Source organism: Sphaerodactylus townsendi, linkage group LG03 (assembly GCF_021028975.2).
Source record: "Sphaerodactylus townsendi isolate TG3544 linkage group LG03, MPM_Stown_v2.3, whole genome shotgun sequence".
Lineage (NCBI taxonomy): Eukaryota > Metazoa > Chordata > Lepidosauria > Squamata > Sphaerodactylidae > Sphaerodactylus > Sphaerodactylus townsendi.
The window spans coordinates 110794147-110808039 of NC_059427.1; the positions used below are offsets into that span (position 1 = coordinate 110794147).

Here is a 13893-nt window from a genome sequence, read left to right on the forward strand (position 1 = left end):
CCAGATAAAGCATCAGCAGGCATCACATTGGAAACTCCTGCTTTATGAATTTCATGTTCAAAGCTACCTGAGAGGCAGTGGATGCAGCTGCTGGAAGGAAAGGAGATAGGCTGGGTTTAGCTTCATTGACTCTTCGTAGAGGATGGTAGTAGAAAGTGACCAGTGGTACCTATGCAAGTAGGTCTAGAGAAAAACAGGCATCAGGAATACAGGCAAGAAAAAAAGAGATATGCTAATTTGGAAATCTGTGTGTTCAATTACATCAGTGTTTAATGGAAAAACCATCAGAGGACATGAAGGTTGTACTGAAGCAAGTGCTGTCCAAACAGCTCGGGGGGGGGGGGGGGCATCAAATCCCACAACCAAGGTGTTTAGATGGGGCTGCCCAAAACGAATTCACTGTCATCTCTACCCCAGTCTTGTCATTTTTCTTGTTTGCTTATGCAGGCACAGAAAGTACCACTTAAAGCTGATAAGACAAATTTTCAAACGAGTTGCTGCTGGACTAGAAGGGTGCATGTAACCAAATGGAGGACTTTCTACAAGACTTGCTGGTAAAGTGGAAAGTCAGCATAAAATATTTTCTTTAATACATCCACAGATATATGCTTGTATAAAGTAGGGAGACAGAGTGTTACTAACTTGCCATGTTTGTCCCGAGACCAATATTTCTACTAAAGAGAGATACTTTATAGATTGTTTTAAATGATTTATTTTTAAATAATAGTGTCCTTTCCTGATAAAGCAGATTTTCAAATCATTCTTCTCATTGCTGTAGCAAATGCATTTGATGTCTTTGGCTTTTTCTCACTGTCACTAGAATATCAGATACAAAAATTTAGATTTGCCAGAAAAATAAGCATATAAATCACAGCTTAATCCCTAGAAGTATTAAACAACATTGCAAAAACTTTATCAAATTTCTTTACATTGATGGGACAAAATCTTGTGCATGTTGCATATACACACTGGTAGCTCAAAGTAGTGCTTCAAGATCACAGAGGAAACTGTACAAAACCAGAATTAGATGCTCTACTGCAACATCACCAAAATTGTTTCACTACTTATATATCTTACAATGTATACAATACATTGTGGATAAAATTCTGTCTGAATCTACAGACTGACACTCATTCCTATCTAACTGCAAATAAAGTATTGTGAGTTGACAATATTTAATTTATCAATTAAAAAGAGTCACTTCTGCAATTTCATGTCATTGAAATTTCAATATTGTGATAAATTACTCCCTTTATAAAACACAAAGTCTTCATGCACATCAAAAACAGATATATAAAATAATCCAACAGCAAAGTTTCACATCCCTTTTTTTAGCTGAATGTGTAACACATCTGGAAGCAGCATTATTAAAAACAAACAACTCCAAAATGACATTTTCCTTTGTTCTGTTTCGGTAGTGTTATGTATACAACAGATCCAACAACTCAAGAGTCCTTTTGTTGGCTCCAGCCAACACTCTCTAATAGTAGGTTTAGGAGATTTTACAGCTGTTTCTGGAACAGTGCTTTGGAGGGCTCTGGGGTGGACGGATGATTTTGGCTTTCTTCAGACTGTTCCTTTTGTTGTTGTTGCTGGCTGTGAGGGAGTAGGAGCGACCGTGCATCATCCTAGCATTCAGACCATTGGCCATAGAGAATGATTTTAGATGGCTTCTTAAGGCAACTGGGAGTGGAAGTTTGTCAACTAGGTGCACAGGGGTGCATGAAACGATGGCACGGCAACAAAGATCTTGCAAACTTAGAACTTAAACAAGAAACAAAAAATGCATTGGATTAGACAAAACATGTTTTGGGTTATCCACATGGTAGCAGAGTATGCTACTATGAGCCTGTTGTATTTTTTTTAAGAGTAACCCTTCACCCAGTCACTTCCAATGCTTCTGAAATGTCTTCCCAACTATATCACTATGCCATCCCACACATACAGCCAGGCTAAAAGGAATGAAGACATTGTCTTGCAAAGTTTTAGAGAAGTTCAGCTGGGGAAAATATGGCAGTATCAAACTCAAACTCTGAATGCTGGGTCTATAAAAGTTTCCTAATTATTTTTTAATTTGCTCCTTTCTAGGAGAAATGAGTTATCAGTTGAAATTATAAGAGCTCTACATTTCTGAAGACCTTTCTGTGACTCAAAGAACTCACTGAAGTGTGCACAATTTTCCATAAATATTACATCAAGATGGGCAGGATTCTGCCTTTTCAATTCCCATTCTCTGTCACCTCCTATATTTCTGAATGGTCTTTAGGTAAACATTCATAGGGTTAGCATTCTCATTCTTTTCATCTCAGCGAAAGAGAAATAGATTATACCACTTGGATCTAGCACAGGCTTATTCAGTACCTTTTTATCCTACCTTTGTCCAAGGTGCTAAAAGTAACATACATGGCTTTCCCACCCTCCATTTTATCTTCAAAGCAACCCTGAGAGTGAGGTTAGGATAGGAGAGAAATAGACTGATCCAGGGTCACCACTGAATTTCATGGCAAGTGGAAATTTGGATCTGAGTCTCCCTAATCTAGTCTAGTCTGACACTAACTAGCTCTCACAAAAAAACTACCGAAATTGTTAACACTGGGTCCTTGAAAAACAGGATTAGCTTTAGGAACCTCTTATACAAGTTTACTTCTCAAGGAAAAATTAAAGCAAGGGTTTGAAGTATGTTTGCAAACCCTGGTTAAGAATCCTGGCTAAATGCTTATACCGGTGCAAGGTTAAACTACAGCTAAAGTGGACAAGGAAAAGCAGGAGGGAGTTTTATCAATGGGAAGGAGGGAAGGTGACAAGGCACGCATTCCAAAGGCTGGCACGTTACTTCCAAACGTTTGTGTGGAAGAATCCAGTATTGTCAGTATAAGATCTTACATTATTCAGCTTAAAATAATTTTTAAAATAATTCCTAACTAAAATTTTCTTTTTAATCAGCTGAAACTAAAAGCTTTAATTCTGACAAAACCCATCTGTATTACTTACCTTTGTTTGGCCTCCACAGCCGGTCCATTCCATGTCTCATTAACACTATCCTTGCAAGTTCTGTAAAGGACTCAGTGATATTGAAGTTACAGAGCGGGCTTACTTCAAAGAAAGTCATGCCTAGTCTTTCAGCATAGACTTGTGCTTGCTCAGTAGATACCTGCCGCTTGAAGGCTAGATGCAGGCGGTTGCCAACCAGGATTTTAGGTACACCAGGAGCATGCTGAATAATAGGGAACAATAAATTAGATCCCTCATCTCTAGGCTAGTCCTTTCATGAGAAGTATTCTCACTTAATTTGCCCCTACGTCTGTAGATATTTAACTTGTTTCAGTCCAGGAAACTATACTACAATAGCAGATAAAAAAGGTATGATCAATCCACACACCAACAACACTAAGGCAAGGTTTTCATGTAACAAACCACAGTTTGTTGTTCAGAAATGAACCCAGGGGATCTTTGGGTTTGTGTTCCTCCACTTTTGAACACCTTAGAAATCAGTCATTTCTACTACCAATCACAATTTGCTTTTACACATGAACCACAAACCATTTTGTTCTCTTCACTCCAGCCCAAAATGCCAATTGGCAATTAAACAACGGAGGCTTTATAAAAGCTATTAATGAAGCAGAGCCTAAGCCAGAGATATCAATAGCATCTTAGTCAAGTAGGCTTCACAACTTCCAGGTGGTAGCAGGAGATCTTCCAGCACAGGTGTATCAGGGTGAATGGCGCCCAGAGACAACCCCTCCTCCGGGTGCATCCCACACTGTCCTGCTTGGAGGTGGGGCTTGGGGGCGCCGAGCCTCACCATCCTACACAGAGGCAGGGGCAGGGCCACCCACCACCGAGCACCACCCTGGCCTCCATGCAGGTTGAGCCCCGCCCCCCTGGCCTTCATGCAGGCTGGCATGCAGGCCGACATGTCCCTATAGGCCATACGCCTCTGCCTTCTGGGATTACAAATGATTTCCAGCCGACAGAGATAAGTTCACCTGGAGAAAATGGCTGCTTTGAAAGGTGGACTCCATGGCATGATACCCCATTGAAGTCTCTTCCCACCCTAAACCATGCCTTCTTCAGGCTTCACTCCCAAAACTTCCAAGTATTTCCCAACATGGAGCTGGCAACTTTAAAGTCAAGGTAGACGCTAGCCATTTTAACTTCAAAATGTCTCTCAAACATGTCAGAACAGGCCGATGACCTTCTTCTCTAGGTAATAACCACCCATTTACAAACACAACTCTACCACCTGCTCCAGGCAAGGCAGTTAGCTCTGTACCTCTCCACCTCTGACTTGGCCACAGTGATCCATGCAATGGTCACCTCTAGAATGGACTATTGTAACTCGATGTACGCTCGCCTTCCTTTGGCCCTGACCCAGAAACTAAAACTCGTCCAAAATGCAGCAGCCAGGCTCCTTTCGGGAGCGCATAGTGGAGACTGGATTACTCTGGTCCTGTACCAACTCCACTGGCTGCTGATCGAGTTCCAGATCAGGTTCAAGGTGCTTGTTTTGACATTTAAGGCTGTGAGCGGTCTTGGACCTACATACCTTTGGGACTGCCTCTCCCCATATTGCCCCTCTAGACCCCTCCGTTGGTTGGGGAGAGGATTTGCTGGAGTTCCCCTGCCAAAACAGGTTCAGCTGGCCACTACTAGGGCCAGGGCTTTTTCGGCCCTGGTTCCCACCTGGGGGAATGAGTTCCCAACCGAGATTAGGCCCTGCGAGCCACCGGTGAGTTCCACAGGACCTGTAAGACCGAGCTCTTCAGCCAGGCGCTTAGATCTTGCCAGCCTGCCTCCCATGGGTGTCTTTTGCTTATTTATTGCTTTATTGTCGTAAGTTTTAATTGGAATGGCTGGTTGTATACATTGTTTTATTGTATTGCTTTTATCTGGTTATATTGATGTTCGCCGCCCTGAGCCCTGTTGGGAAGGGCAGGTTATAAATATAAAAATAAATAAATAAAATAAATAAAAGACTGTCTAGATAGGAAGGGGCAGAAAAGAGAGTAATTTCCTTTTAAATGGGTTATATACATTTCAGTTGGATTCTGCAAGGTTTTTGGCCACGAATATTCTATCCATTCCATCCCACTTCAGTAGCATCTGTTGTTGATGGAGTGAGAGCAATGGATGCACAGCAACAAGCAGCTAGTCAGTCATAATTAGTCTCACCATTCCAGAGGCCAGAAGCTCAACCACCACAAGCATTAATGAATAGCACCACAGAAACTTCTGGACACCAATAAATTCCATCCTGCTTTTTAGGGCCAAAAAACTCTGCTAAGAAATGTCATTGTGGATAGCTTGATTTAAAGGCTCTGCTGTTTTACGCAGCATTATATGCATAATTCTAAGATGAACCTTACCTCATCTATCTCCTTTATCCATCGATCAATACCGTCAAATGACCATCGATTAGTTATGTCATATACCAGTATTACACCCTGTGAAAATAAACAGGTTAGATTTTTGTGGTCCATGAATACTTATTCTTGTTTCTGGTTTAATGAAGAGATTTCATCATTCTAAGTTGTACCAAACATGAGACAGAAGCCTACAGATCAGGGCTTTTATTTCAGCCGATTACCGAGAACCTTGCCAGAATGTTTGTATGGCACTGTTTGAAACCATCACTATGGGGAAAGAATTTGATTTGTAGTTGTGCCAAGGATGAGCCTGGTACTCAACAACTGTATGCAGAATTTATGAAGGTTTTAAAAATCTTTACAGATAGTAATGTCTGCTACTGTATTGTATTTGTTTCCATACTTCTGAATAATCATTTTTATTCTTTTCTCACATGAAAAACAAACACATGTATAGATTCTAACAACAATAGCAACAAAAAACCCAAGTTAAAACATAACAAAATATACCCATGACCAGTGGTGGGAATTCAAAAATTTTAGTAACAGGTTCCGATGGTGATGGGAGTCAAACAGTGGTGTAGTGCCAATGGGGCTGGGCAGGGCACGAAGGGGGCATGGCCAGGGGAAGCACATTCTGGGAGGAGGCGGGGGGCTATGGCAGGGACGCAGAAGCCTTGCTGCGCCCCAGGTGCAGTTCCCCTTCGCCCCGCCTCTAGATTCAAATAATGACTGTTTAAAGTATTAAAAAAGCTATATACCAAAAGGTAGTGTACTATTTCTTTTTTATATAATTATATTGATTGATTTTAAATAATAACATAAGTAAGGAGAGAAACCAAAAACTGTTTACAATTGTTAACATATTACAAACGTATCTAATTGTCTATCTCTCTCAACCACCCCAACTAAAACATCCTATATTGCCTCCCTCCTTCCCATATTTATCTCCCTCCCTACTTTCTACTTCCTTTTCAGATTCCTATAACTACTTTATCTATTCGACTTGAAAGAAAACTAAGGGAGAGATCCAAAATCCTTACTCTAAAAGAGTAAACTCCTCTCTTTCCAATATAAATTTCAAGGGGGAAAAAAGAAAATGAAAAATCTTTACCTATAATACTTTCCCAACCTTCATACCAATGAACAAAAAAAATAGAATTAGTATATATTGTATTATTCCATACAGTTCATACACATGTGGGGGGGGTGCCATGGGGGCTGCAGGGGGCCCTGGGGGGCGATTTTGCATCCCCCACTTGACGAGATTTGTTGTACCCAGGGATAGAGATTACCCCTTTGTCCGTAGTGGAGTTAATCATTAATAACCAGTTCTCCAAACTGAGAAAATTTTAATAACCGGTTCTACCAAATAGGTGCGAATAGGCTGCATCCCACCTCTGCCCATGACACACCCTACAATGACTTCAAGCTATCTCATCTTTGACTGGAAGTTATCTTTAGATTCATGCATATTATTTTAAAAATTAGTTCAGTTATTTTTTGTTTTACTAATATTTTAATACATTCTGCTGGTTTTTAAAAAATATTTCAAATCCTGGTGTTGTTTCTCTGTTTGAATAGATTTTCAAAAGGTATTCCATAAATTTTGAAAAGCTGTCCATATTATTGTCCCTTAATAAAGACGTCAACTTTGCCATTTCTGAATATTCTGAGACTTTTAAAATCCAGGCCTCTTTGTTGGTATTTTATTATTTCTCGATTTTTGTGCATATATAGTCCTTGCTGCAGTAGTCATATAAATAAAGATCGGTCAGTATTGATTTCGAATAGCATCTCCCATGAGTTCCTACAAAGTGCCTCAGGTTTTTCACGATTGCTGTCTTCAGAATCTTTTGTATTTCTTTTAATATTGTGTCCCAAAACAATGTAGCTTCTTTACACATCCACTATAAATTAAAGACCCCACCTGATGTTAGACAAACCTTTATAAATCTTTAACAATTTTTTTTGGTGTCAAGTATCTATACATCATTTTATAATAATTTTGATTCAAGTTGTAACATGCTGTGAACTTTAAATCTTTCTTCCACAGTTTCTTGCAGTGTTCCATTTATATGTTTCTATCAACATTTCTAGCCCCTTTTACCATCACAGACTTAATTAACCACCTCATCTTCTGTATCCCATTTTAGTATCATCCTATACATTTTAGAATTCAGTTTATCATCATTTGTACATAATTTACATTTAAAATCTGTCATTTGTGTAGTAAAGCCCGTATTTTTGTAATCAGCTTAAACATTTCTAGAAGTTGATAGTAATGGAACCAGTTTTTAACTATATCTTTTAAGCCACTCATAGATTTTAGTTCACAATTGTCCTCTTGGAAATTCAGCAATTCTTACATATTTTTTTCTAGTAAAAGCTTCAATTGGAGACAACCATAAAGGAGTTACACCTGCTATAAACCTTTTATATTTCACCTATATGCAAAAAAGACTCCTTCTAACATAGTGATTAGAAAGATCTTTATGCATTTTCCCCTTATACCATAAATGTTCATGCCATCCAAATCTTCTGTCAAAACCCTCCAGGTCCAAAATCCTACTATTCTTCAACATCACCAGTTTTGTTACCCATACCAATAAGACAGTTTACAGTTTTAAATTTGGCAGTGAGAAACTCCCTCTTTCCTGAATATTTTTATATTTAATTCTTGGTTTCTTACCTTGCCAAACAAAAATTATTCACATATTTTTGCCATTATTTAAAACATAATGCAGAGCTGATTATTGGTATGGCTTGAAACAAAAAAATAGCATTCTTGGCAATACATTCATTTTTTTCACCAATATTCTCCCCCAAAAAGATAAATTCATTCTATTCCATCTCAACAAATCCATCTTCATATCATTCCACACTTTCACATAATTATCTTGATATAACATATAATTCTTGTTGGTCAGCCACACTCCCAAATATTTCATTTTTTTACCAACATAAATCCAGATACTTCTGCATCAATTCAGTCTGCAACTGTGATATCTTTCCGAGAAGGCAATATTATCCTTACCTGGGCCCCTCTTGAATAAGAACGAAATATGGTGCAGAATCTGCCTTGCCCAGACGTGTCCCTGGAGAAGATCACAAAGCATTAGAGGATACATGGTAAATTCTTCTCTGCAGAAAAAAGTCCCAATAAACATCAAGTAGATTAACCAATACATGTCAGTCCCTTTCCCATTGTTGAATTGACAAGAGCAGTCGTAGTTAAACAGAACAGAATACTTGTTCAGTTCTGCCCTACTCTTTATATAATGTTATACAGTCAGTGTTGGCATTCTACCCCTTACCAGAAAAAACAAAAAACAAAAAGATGCGTACTCCTGAAATCAGGCAGTTTATGGTCTATATACTGTATTATTAGTTATGTATGTATATTTATGAAGTTTCCATAAATCAAGACCATTTATTTGGTTATCCCAGTACTGTTTATTCGGACAGGCAGAACTCCCTCAGAGCCTTAAACTACCACAACCCACTATCAGGAATAGGTATACTGGAAATAATCAAAATACCAACCACTATATGAGTATAGGTTTATTTATTTAGAAAAATTAAAATCCTCCAGATGACTGCTTGTTTATACACTTAAAATTGTGCTGTGTGCAGAAAGTTTGCAGTAGGGATGCCATCTGAAGTAACAGGAGCACATTGCTAATTTAATAGGTACTTTGTCCTGTGTAATTTTCTTAGACATTTTGGAGAGTCAGAACTTCCATACTGCTAGAAATGCAAATTATCTGAAAAAATATTCCTTTATCTCTGACTGTGAGACACATATAGGAAAGGATTTACTTCAAAATATGGATAAAAATAAATGGTTTTGGATTAAAAAAAATTTAAGCTGGATATTTATAAAGTTAAGTCAACTACATGTCTCATTGAAAATGAACAGATTTGAAATAGAATTTAAATGACATTTAAATTTAATATACATAGTCTACAATTATCTCCTAAATTTAATCAGTGACTCCTTTTATCAAAGTTACTGAATTATTTTTGAAGGAACAATTATCGATTTGAAACAAAAGGACATGTTTTATTTATTACAGGGCTTACATCTGAACCTGTAGTTGTAATGGTAGGTGCAACAATCATCCAGGAGAGGTCATCATGTCTCTCAGCAGCACTGATGACTGAACACATCTGAATCTTGGATTCTTGTTACGTTCCCATTTGAGCTTTGCAAATTATGTCTGACTTTGGCTGCTTCCACATAGAGGATCCACACATCATCTTCTAACTACTTTCCTTCTAGGTTTTCCACATTCTTTTCCAGACCCTGCTTTACTGTGATGTTTTTGGAAAGAATGCTGTCCAAGCACATTATTGTGCCACCTCAAAGGGAAAGTGCATGCTTTCAAATATTCAACCCATATTGGTGCCATTTTCTTGCCATCAGCCCCTTGTGGCCATCATTTTTCCCACCATCACACCAGACTATTTTTAAAGGCTTAAAAAAACAAAAAAAGGACCCTCCCCTCTCCCTCAAAAAACAGTAAGAATTATACTGCTTTATGCTATAGGAATTACCAATTTTAAAAAAACTCTCAGGAAGTGATTTGGTAGTGTGGGACAGAAAAGGGCAGCCATAAAGGGCTGGCTGCAGAAAAGTGCAAAGAAGACTCCTAACACAGTCACCAATCCCAAACTTCTGTAATTGCACAGTAAATGAGAGCAATACAGCAAATCTTTCCCACTGTGGAAGCAGTTTTATCAATGAAACAGCATGGACATTTACTTTCTATCTTAAAAAGCAAACGTTTTACTGACCATCTCCTATTTCTGTTCAGTTTTGGGTACTTAGTTTTCAGTACATTAGATGAGTTGCATGTTGACAGAGAAAACCAAACAGATTGATTTCACAATTGCATAATTGTACCCTTTACCTCTAACCAGACATAGTTCTGCACCATAAAAGCTCTATGGACAGCAACGTCAAAGGTTTTAAAATGGGATGAAAACCAATGTACAAATTGTAAAAGCAGCTCCCAAGTATGCATCTTTATTCAGAAACAATGTAGATTACAAATAAAAAATATTATTTGTATTTTCCACAGTTATTTGATTTTACAATAAATTCACTGTACTTCCAAAGAAACTAGGTTAGGCTCAATATACTTGTCTTTCATCATCACAAAACAGTGTAGCAATGCTCTATACCAAGAACTGACAATATAGAATAGCTCTGAGATGCAGGAAAAAAATTATACTTCTCTGTTAAAGGTTTAGGCTCCAAGTCAGCTTTTTAAAAGCTAATGAGTTAACCAAGCAGCACAGCTACCACCACACACTGTTTTGAAAGTGTACGAGCACAATCCAGAGACAATACATACCCTGTTTCCCCGAATATAAGACATCCCCGAAAAGTAAGACATAGTAGAGGTTTTGCTGAAGTGCGAAATATAAGGCATCCCCCGAAAGTAAGACATAGCAAAGTTTTTGTTTGGAAGCATGCCCGACGAACAGAACACAGAAAAATAAGACATCCCCTGAAAATAAGACATAGCGCATCTTTGGGAGCAAAAATTAATATAAGACACTGTCTTATATTCGGGGAAACATGGTATTATACACACTTACCAGAGTTGCAGTTTTATTCTGCGGCCATCCAGAAGTATTGTTGTTGTCTTGTAATCTATACCTGCAGGGAGATGGAGAGGAAGAATTTTAAAATAGGAAGTCATGTCTGTTTTTCAATATGGAATAATTGAAATAATTGAAATGAAGACCTCTTTGGATTTCTTAATGGCTGCTGTTCCATTTTTGTGTGAAAGCAGGTTTTTCATGATGAATTCACACCATAGCCAATAGTATGCTGGGTTTTAATTAAGAAATTTTAATGTTTTAGGCTTCCAGTATGTTTCAGATACTGTAAGGTACCTCAGGCAGGTTCCCTGACAACATAAAAATTATCTAAATAAATACTATGCTACATTTCCCATTAACATCTAATAATTTTTGCACACATAATTGCAGCATCACTGCCTTCCTCTTTTTGAACCATGCATATCAGTAAATGTATCCTCATTTCTCATAATTCATTATTTCTTTTTATACCTCACAAATGTTCCCAGTAGTCCTTCTATCATGCCCCTCATTTCTCTCTGTTATATATGTGTTAGGCCAGAGGTTTCTGGAGTGGAAAACAGTAAGAATGGGAGAGACCAGAATCATACTAGATGTTACATCTAACTCATGGCCATCACTGGGACTTGCAGTCAGACAACAGCTGCAAGGTTCCCATGGGAACTCAACACCAACATGCCACAAGGCCCTGTGTGAGCAGTTGGACCCCTCCTTCTGTTAAAGGGCTTCCTGGAGGCCATGGGTTCTCCATCAGAGTAGGGCAATGATCCCACAAAATGAATGCCCTTCAGAGTTTTTGGGATCCATTTTGGTTGTGTTCAAGCCTGAGGTTGGCAAGTGGCAACTGACCTTTCCCCCTGGCCTAAAGGTGTGTCTGGCTTAGCAATGGGGCTAAGTAAATTTCATCCGGACACCCTAAGGTGATTTAATCAATGCTCTGAGTAGACCACATTACTCACCCTACCTGTCCCATCCCACCAATCAATCAGTGTTCAAGGGAATAGCCCAGACATTCTCTTAGGACTTGACAACCCATCAAACTTTTCCTATAATTTTGTCAGAACCCCGGAAAAGCAATCAATTTCTTTGTTCTCTGACTTTTTTGCCAGGATACTTTATACTGCCTCAGGGCCCATTTTGGGATATAAATATAGGTCTTTTGGTGTTTGTGTGTCCTGGATCCGTGCACTTTCCCCCACTTCCATGTGGGTCTTCTTTGCTTCTGGAAACGCTGATTGTTTTCCTGCTCAGAGCTGTCTTTGGGGACGTCCCTTCAAGATTGGTAACTATTACCCTTCCCTGAAACACTATCCAAACCTCCGCCCTTTTCTCTTAGTCAGCATTTGTATGCCTTGTGTGTGCATGCTCATTGTTTAAAACATATTTCTTATTTTTATTCTTGAATAAAAACCTGTTTTATACAACCATCTGCTCATTTAAGAGTTCTCATCAAAGACAATAGTGGTCTGCATAGGTCAGTGGTGGTGAACCTATGGCACTCCAGACGTTCCTGGATTACAGTTGGCCATGCTGGCAGGGACTGATGGGAATTGTAGTCCATGAACATCTGGAGTGCCACCACCACAGGCATAGGTTATCAACCTAAGTTATCTCTTCTTGCTCTCTGTCTCCATCTAATTTCCCCTTCTACAATGTTTTCCTGACCTGAAGCAACTGGGTGGGAGAGGGAGATGCTATTTTATCCTACTGGGCAAATTCAAATGGGTCAAAAAGTTCCCTGGGACCACAGCAGGCTAGGAAACCATCAGGTGGAGAGGAGATTGAAGCCTGTTCTCCGTATGTGGCACAGTTATGATTCAGATCGGTCACTGTATATACACTCTTCCCCTCCCTGGAGCATTTTTGTGCAAGTGAATGATGAGCACACATGCACTTAATTATGTATGTGGTTCTTTTAAAAAACACCACAAAGCAGTACAACTCTAGAGGCCCTGCCATTTTCCAGATCATTTTCTAAAACCATACAACAATATTGGCATGTTTTTATTATGTATCTCTCTTATAGTTCATTTACATAAGATAACTAATGCTGCATTGAACTGTCAAGACTTCACCAGTCATTTTTTTCATACTATATTGTATCAGTGCATGTAAATTTTTCTGGCATTTCACACCACATTCCAGTGTCTTTGAGTAACAAGTACCAGTTCACGTTCCATCTGCTTTTTAAAAAACAAATTCACTAAAGTACAAACACAGTTCTCTAAAAGAGCTGTCAAGATACTGATTACATGCTCTTTAAAAACAAACAAAAGGGTGTTTGCTGGTTTACATTTAACTTTGATCCATTTAACCTTGAGCAGGCTGCATTTAATTAAGGCTTTCAAAATGGATTTGCTCAGCCTATGCAGGGGGCTCATCTACATTAAAACTAATTTGAATTAAGTTAACACTGTACATCACATTTTCAAGTTTTCTTATTTCTGCTGGACTCCAAGAGCTCTTAAACTTGTGCAGGAGGGAAGTAAAGAGGCTATCTTTAATGAAGGAAATAGCTCCAAATTCACAGTTTTTAATTTGATGTATGTTCTCTTTGGAAAAAACCTGCACCCATTTTTTTTCTAGTAGCCTTCCTAGTTTTCTAGTAGCCTTACTCTTGTTCAAATTTTGGCAGTGTTTCAATAGTATCTGGATTTCATTTCTATATTCATGGCAACAGGTCTACATATGCTTTTCCAGTCCATATCATATAAACAAGAAACTGACCATTTTGCATCTAGCAGGCAAGCATACAGGTTATTAACTGAAATGATCTGGTATATACTTTGAGCAAAAAACCCACTACTCAAATAAGTACACCAATAAAAATGACCAAATCTTAGTAAGTTAGTAAGCTTTTTACTCTGACAAATGTCTAGCCACCTTTTAATCAGAGGAGTCATTAGGGACT

General features: G+C 38.5%; 1 protein-coding gene across 1 annotated transcript in view; it reads right to left on the reverse strand.

The window, feature by feature from the left end:
• Positions 1 to 696: 696 nt before the first annotated feature.
• RAB40B (RAB40B, member RAS oncogene family) overlaps positions 697 to 13893 on the reverse strand; it is a 30245-nt gene continuing 17048 nt past the window's right edge. Inside the window, exons 2-6 of the mRNA XM_048489733.1 lie at positions 10977 to 11037; positions 8404 to 8464; positions 5367 to 5444; positions 2992 to 3214; positions 697 to 1764 (exon numbers count right to left, since the gene is read on the reverse strand). Of these exons, the coding sequence (XP_048345690.1) occupies positions 1493 to 1764; positions 2992 to 3214; positions 5367 to 5444; positions 8404 to 8464; positions 10977 to 11037 (695 nt within the window). The 3' untranslated portion in view covers positions 697 to 1492. The remainder of the gene's footprint in view (positions 1765 to 2991; positions 3215 to 5366; positions 5445 to 8403; positions 8465 to 10976; positions 11038 to 13893) is intronic.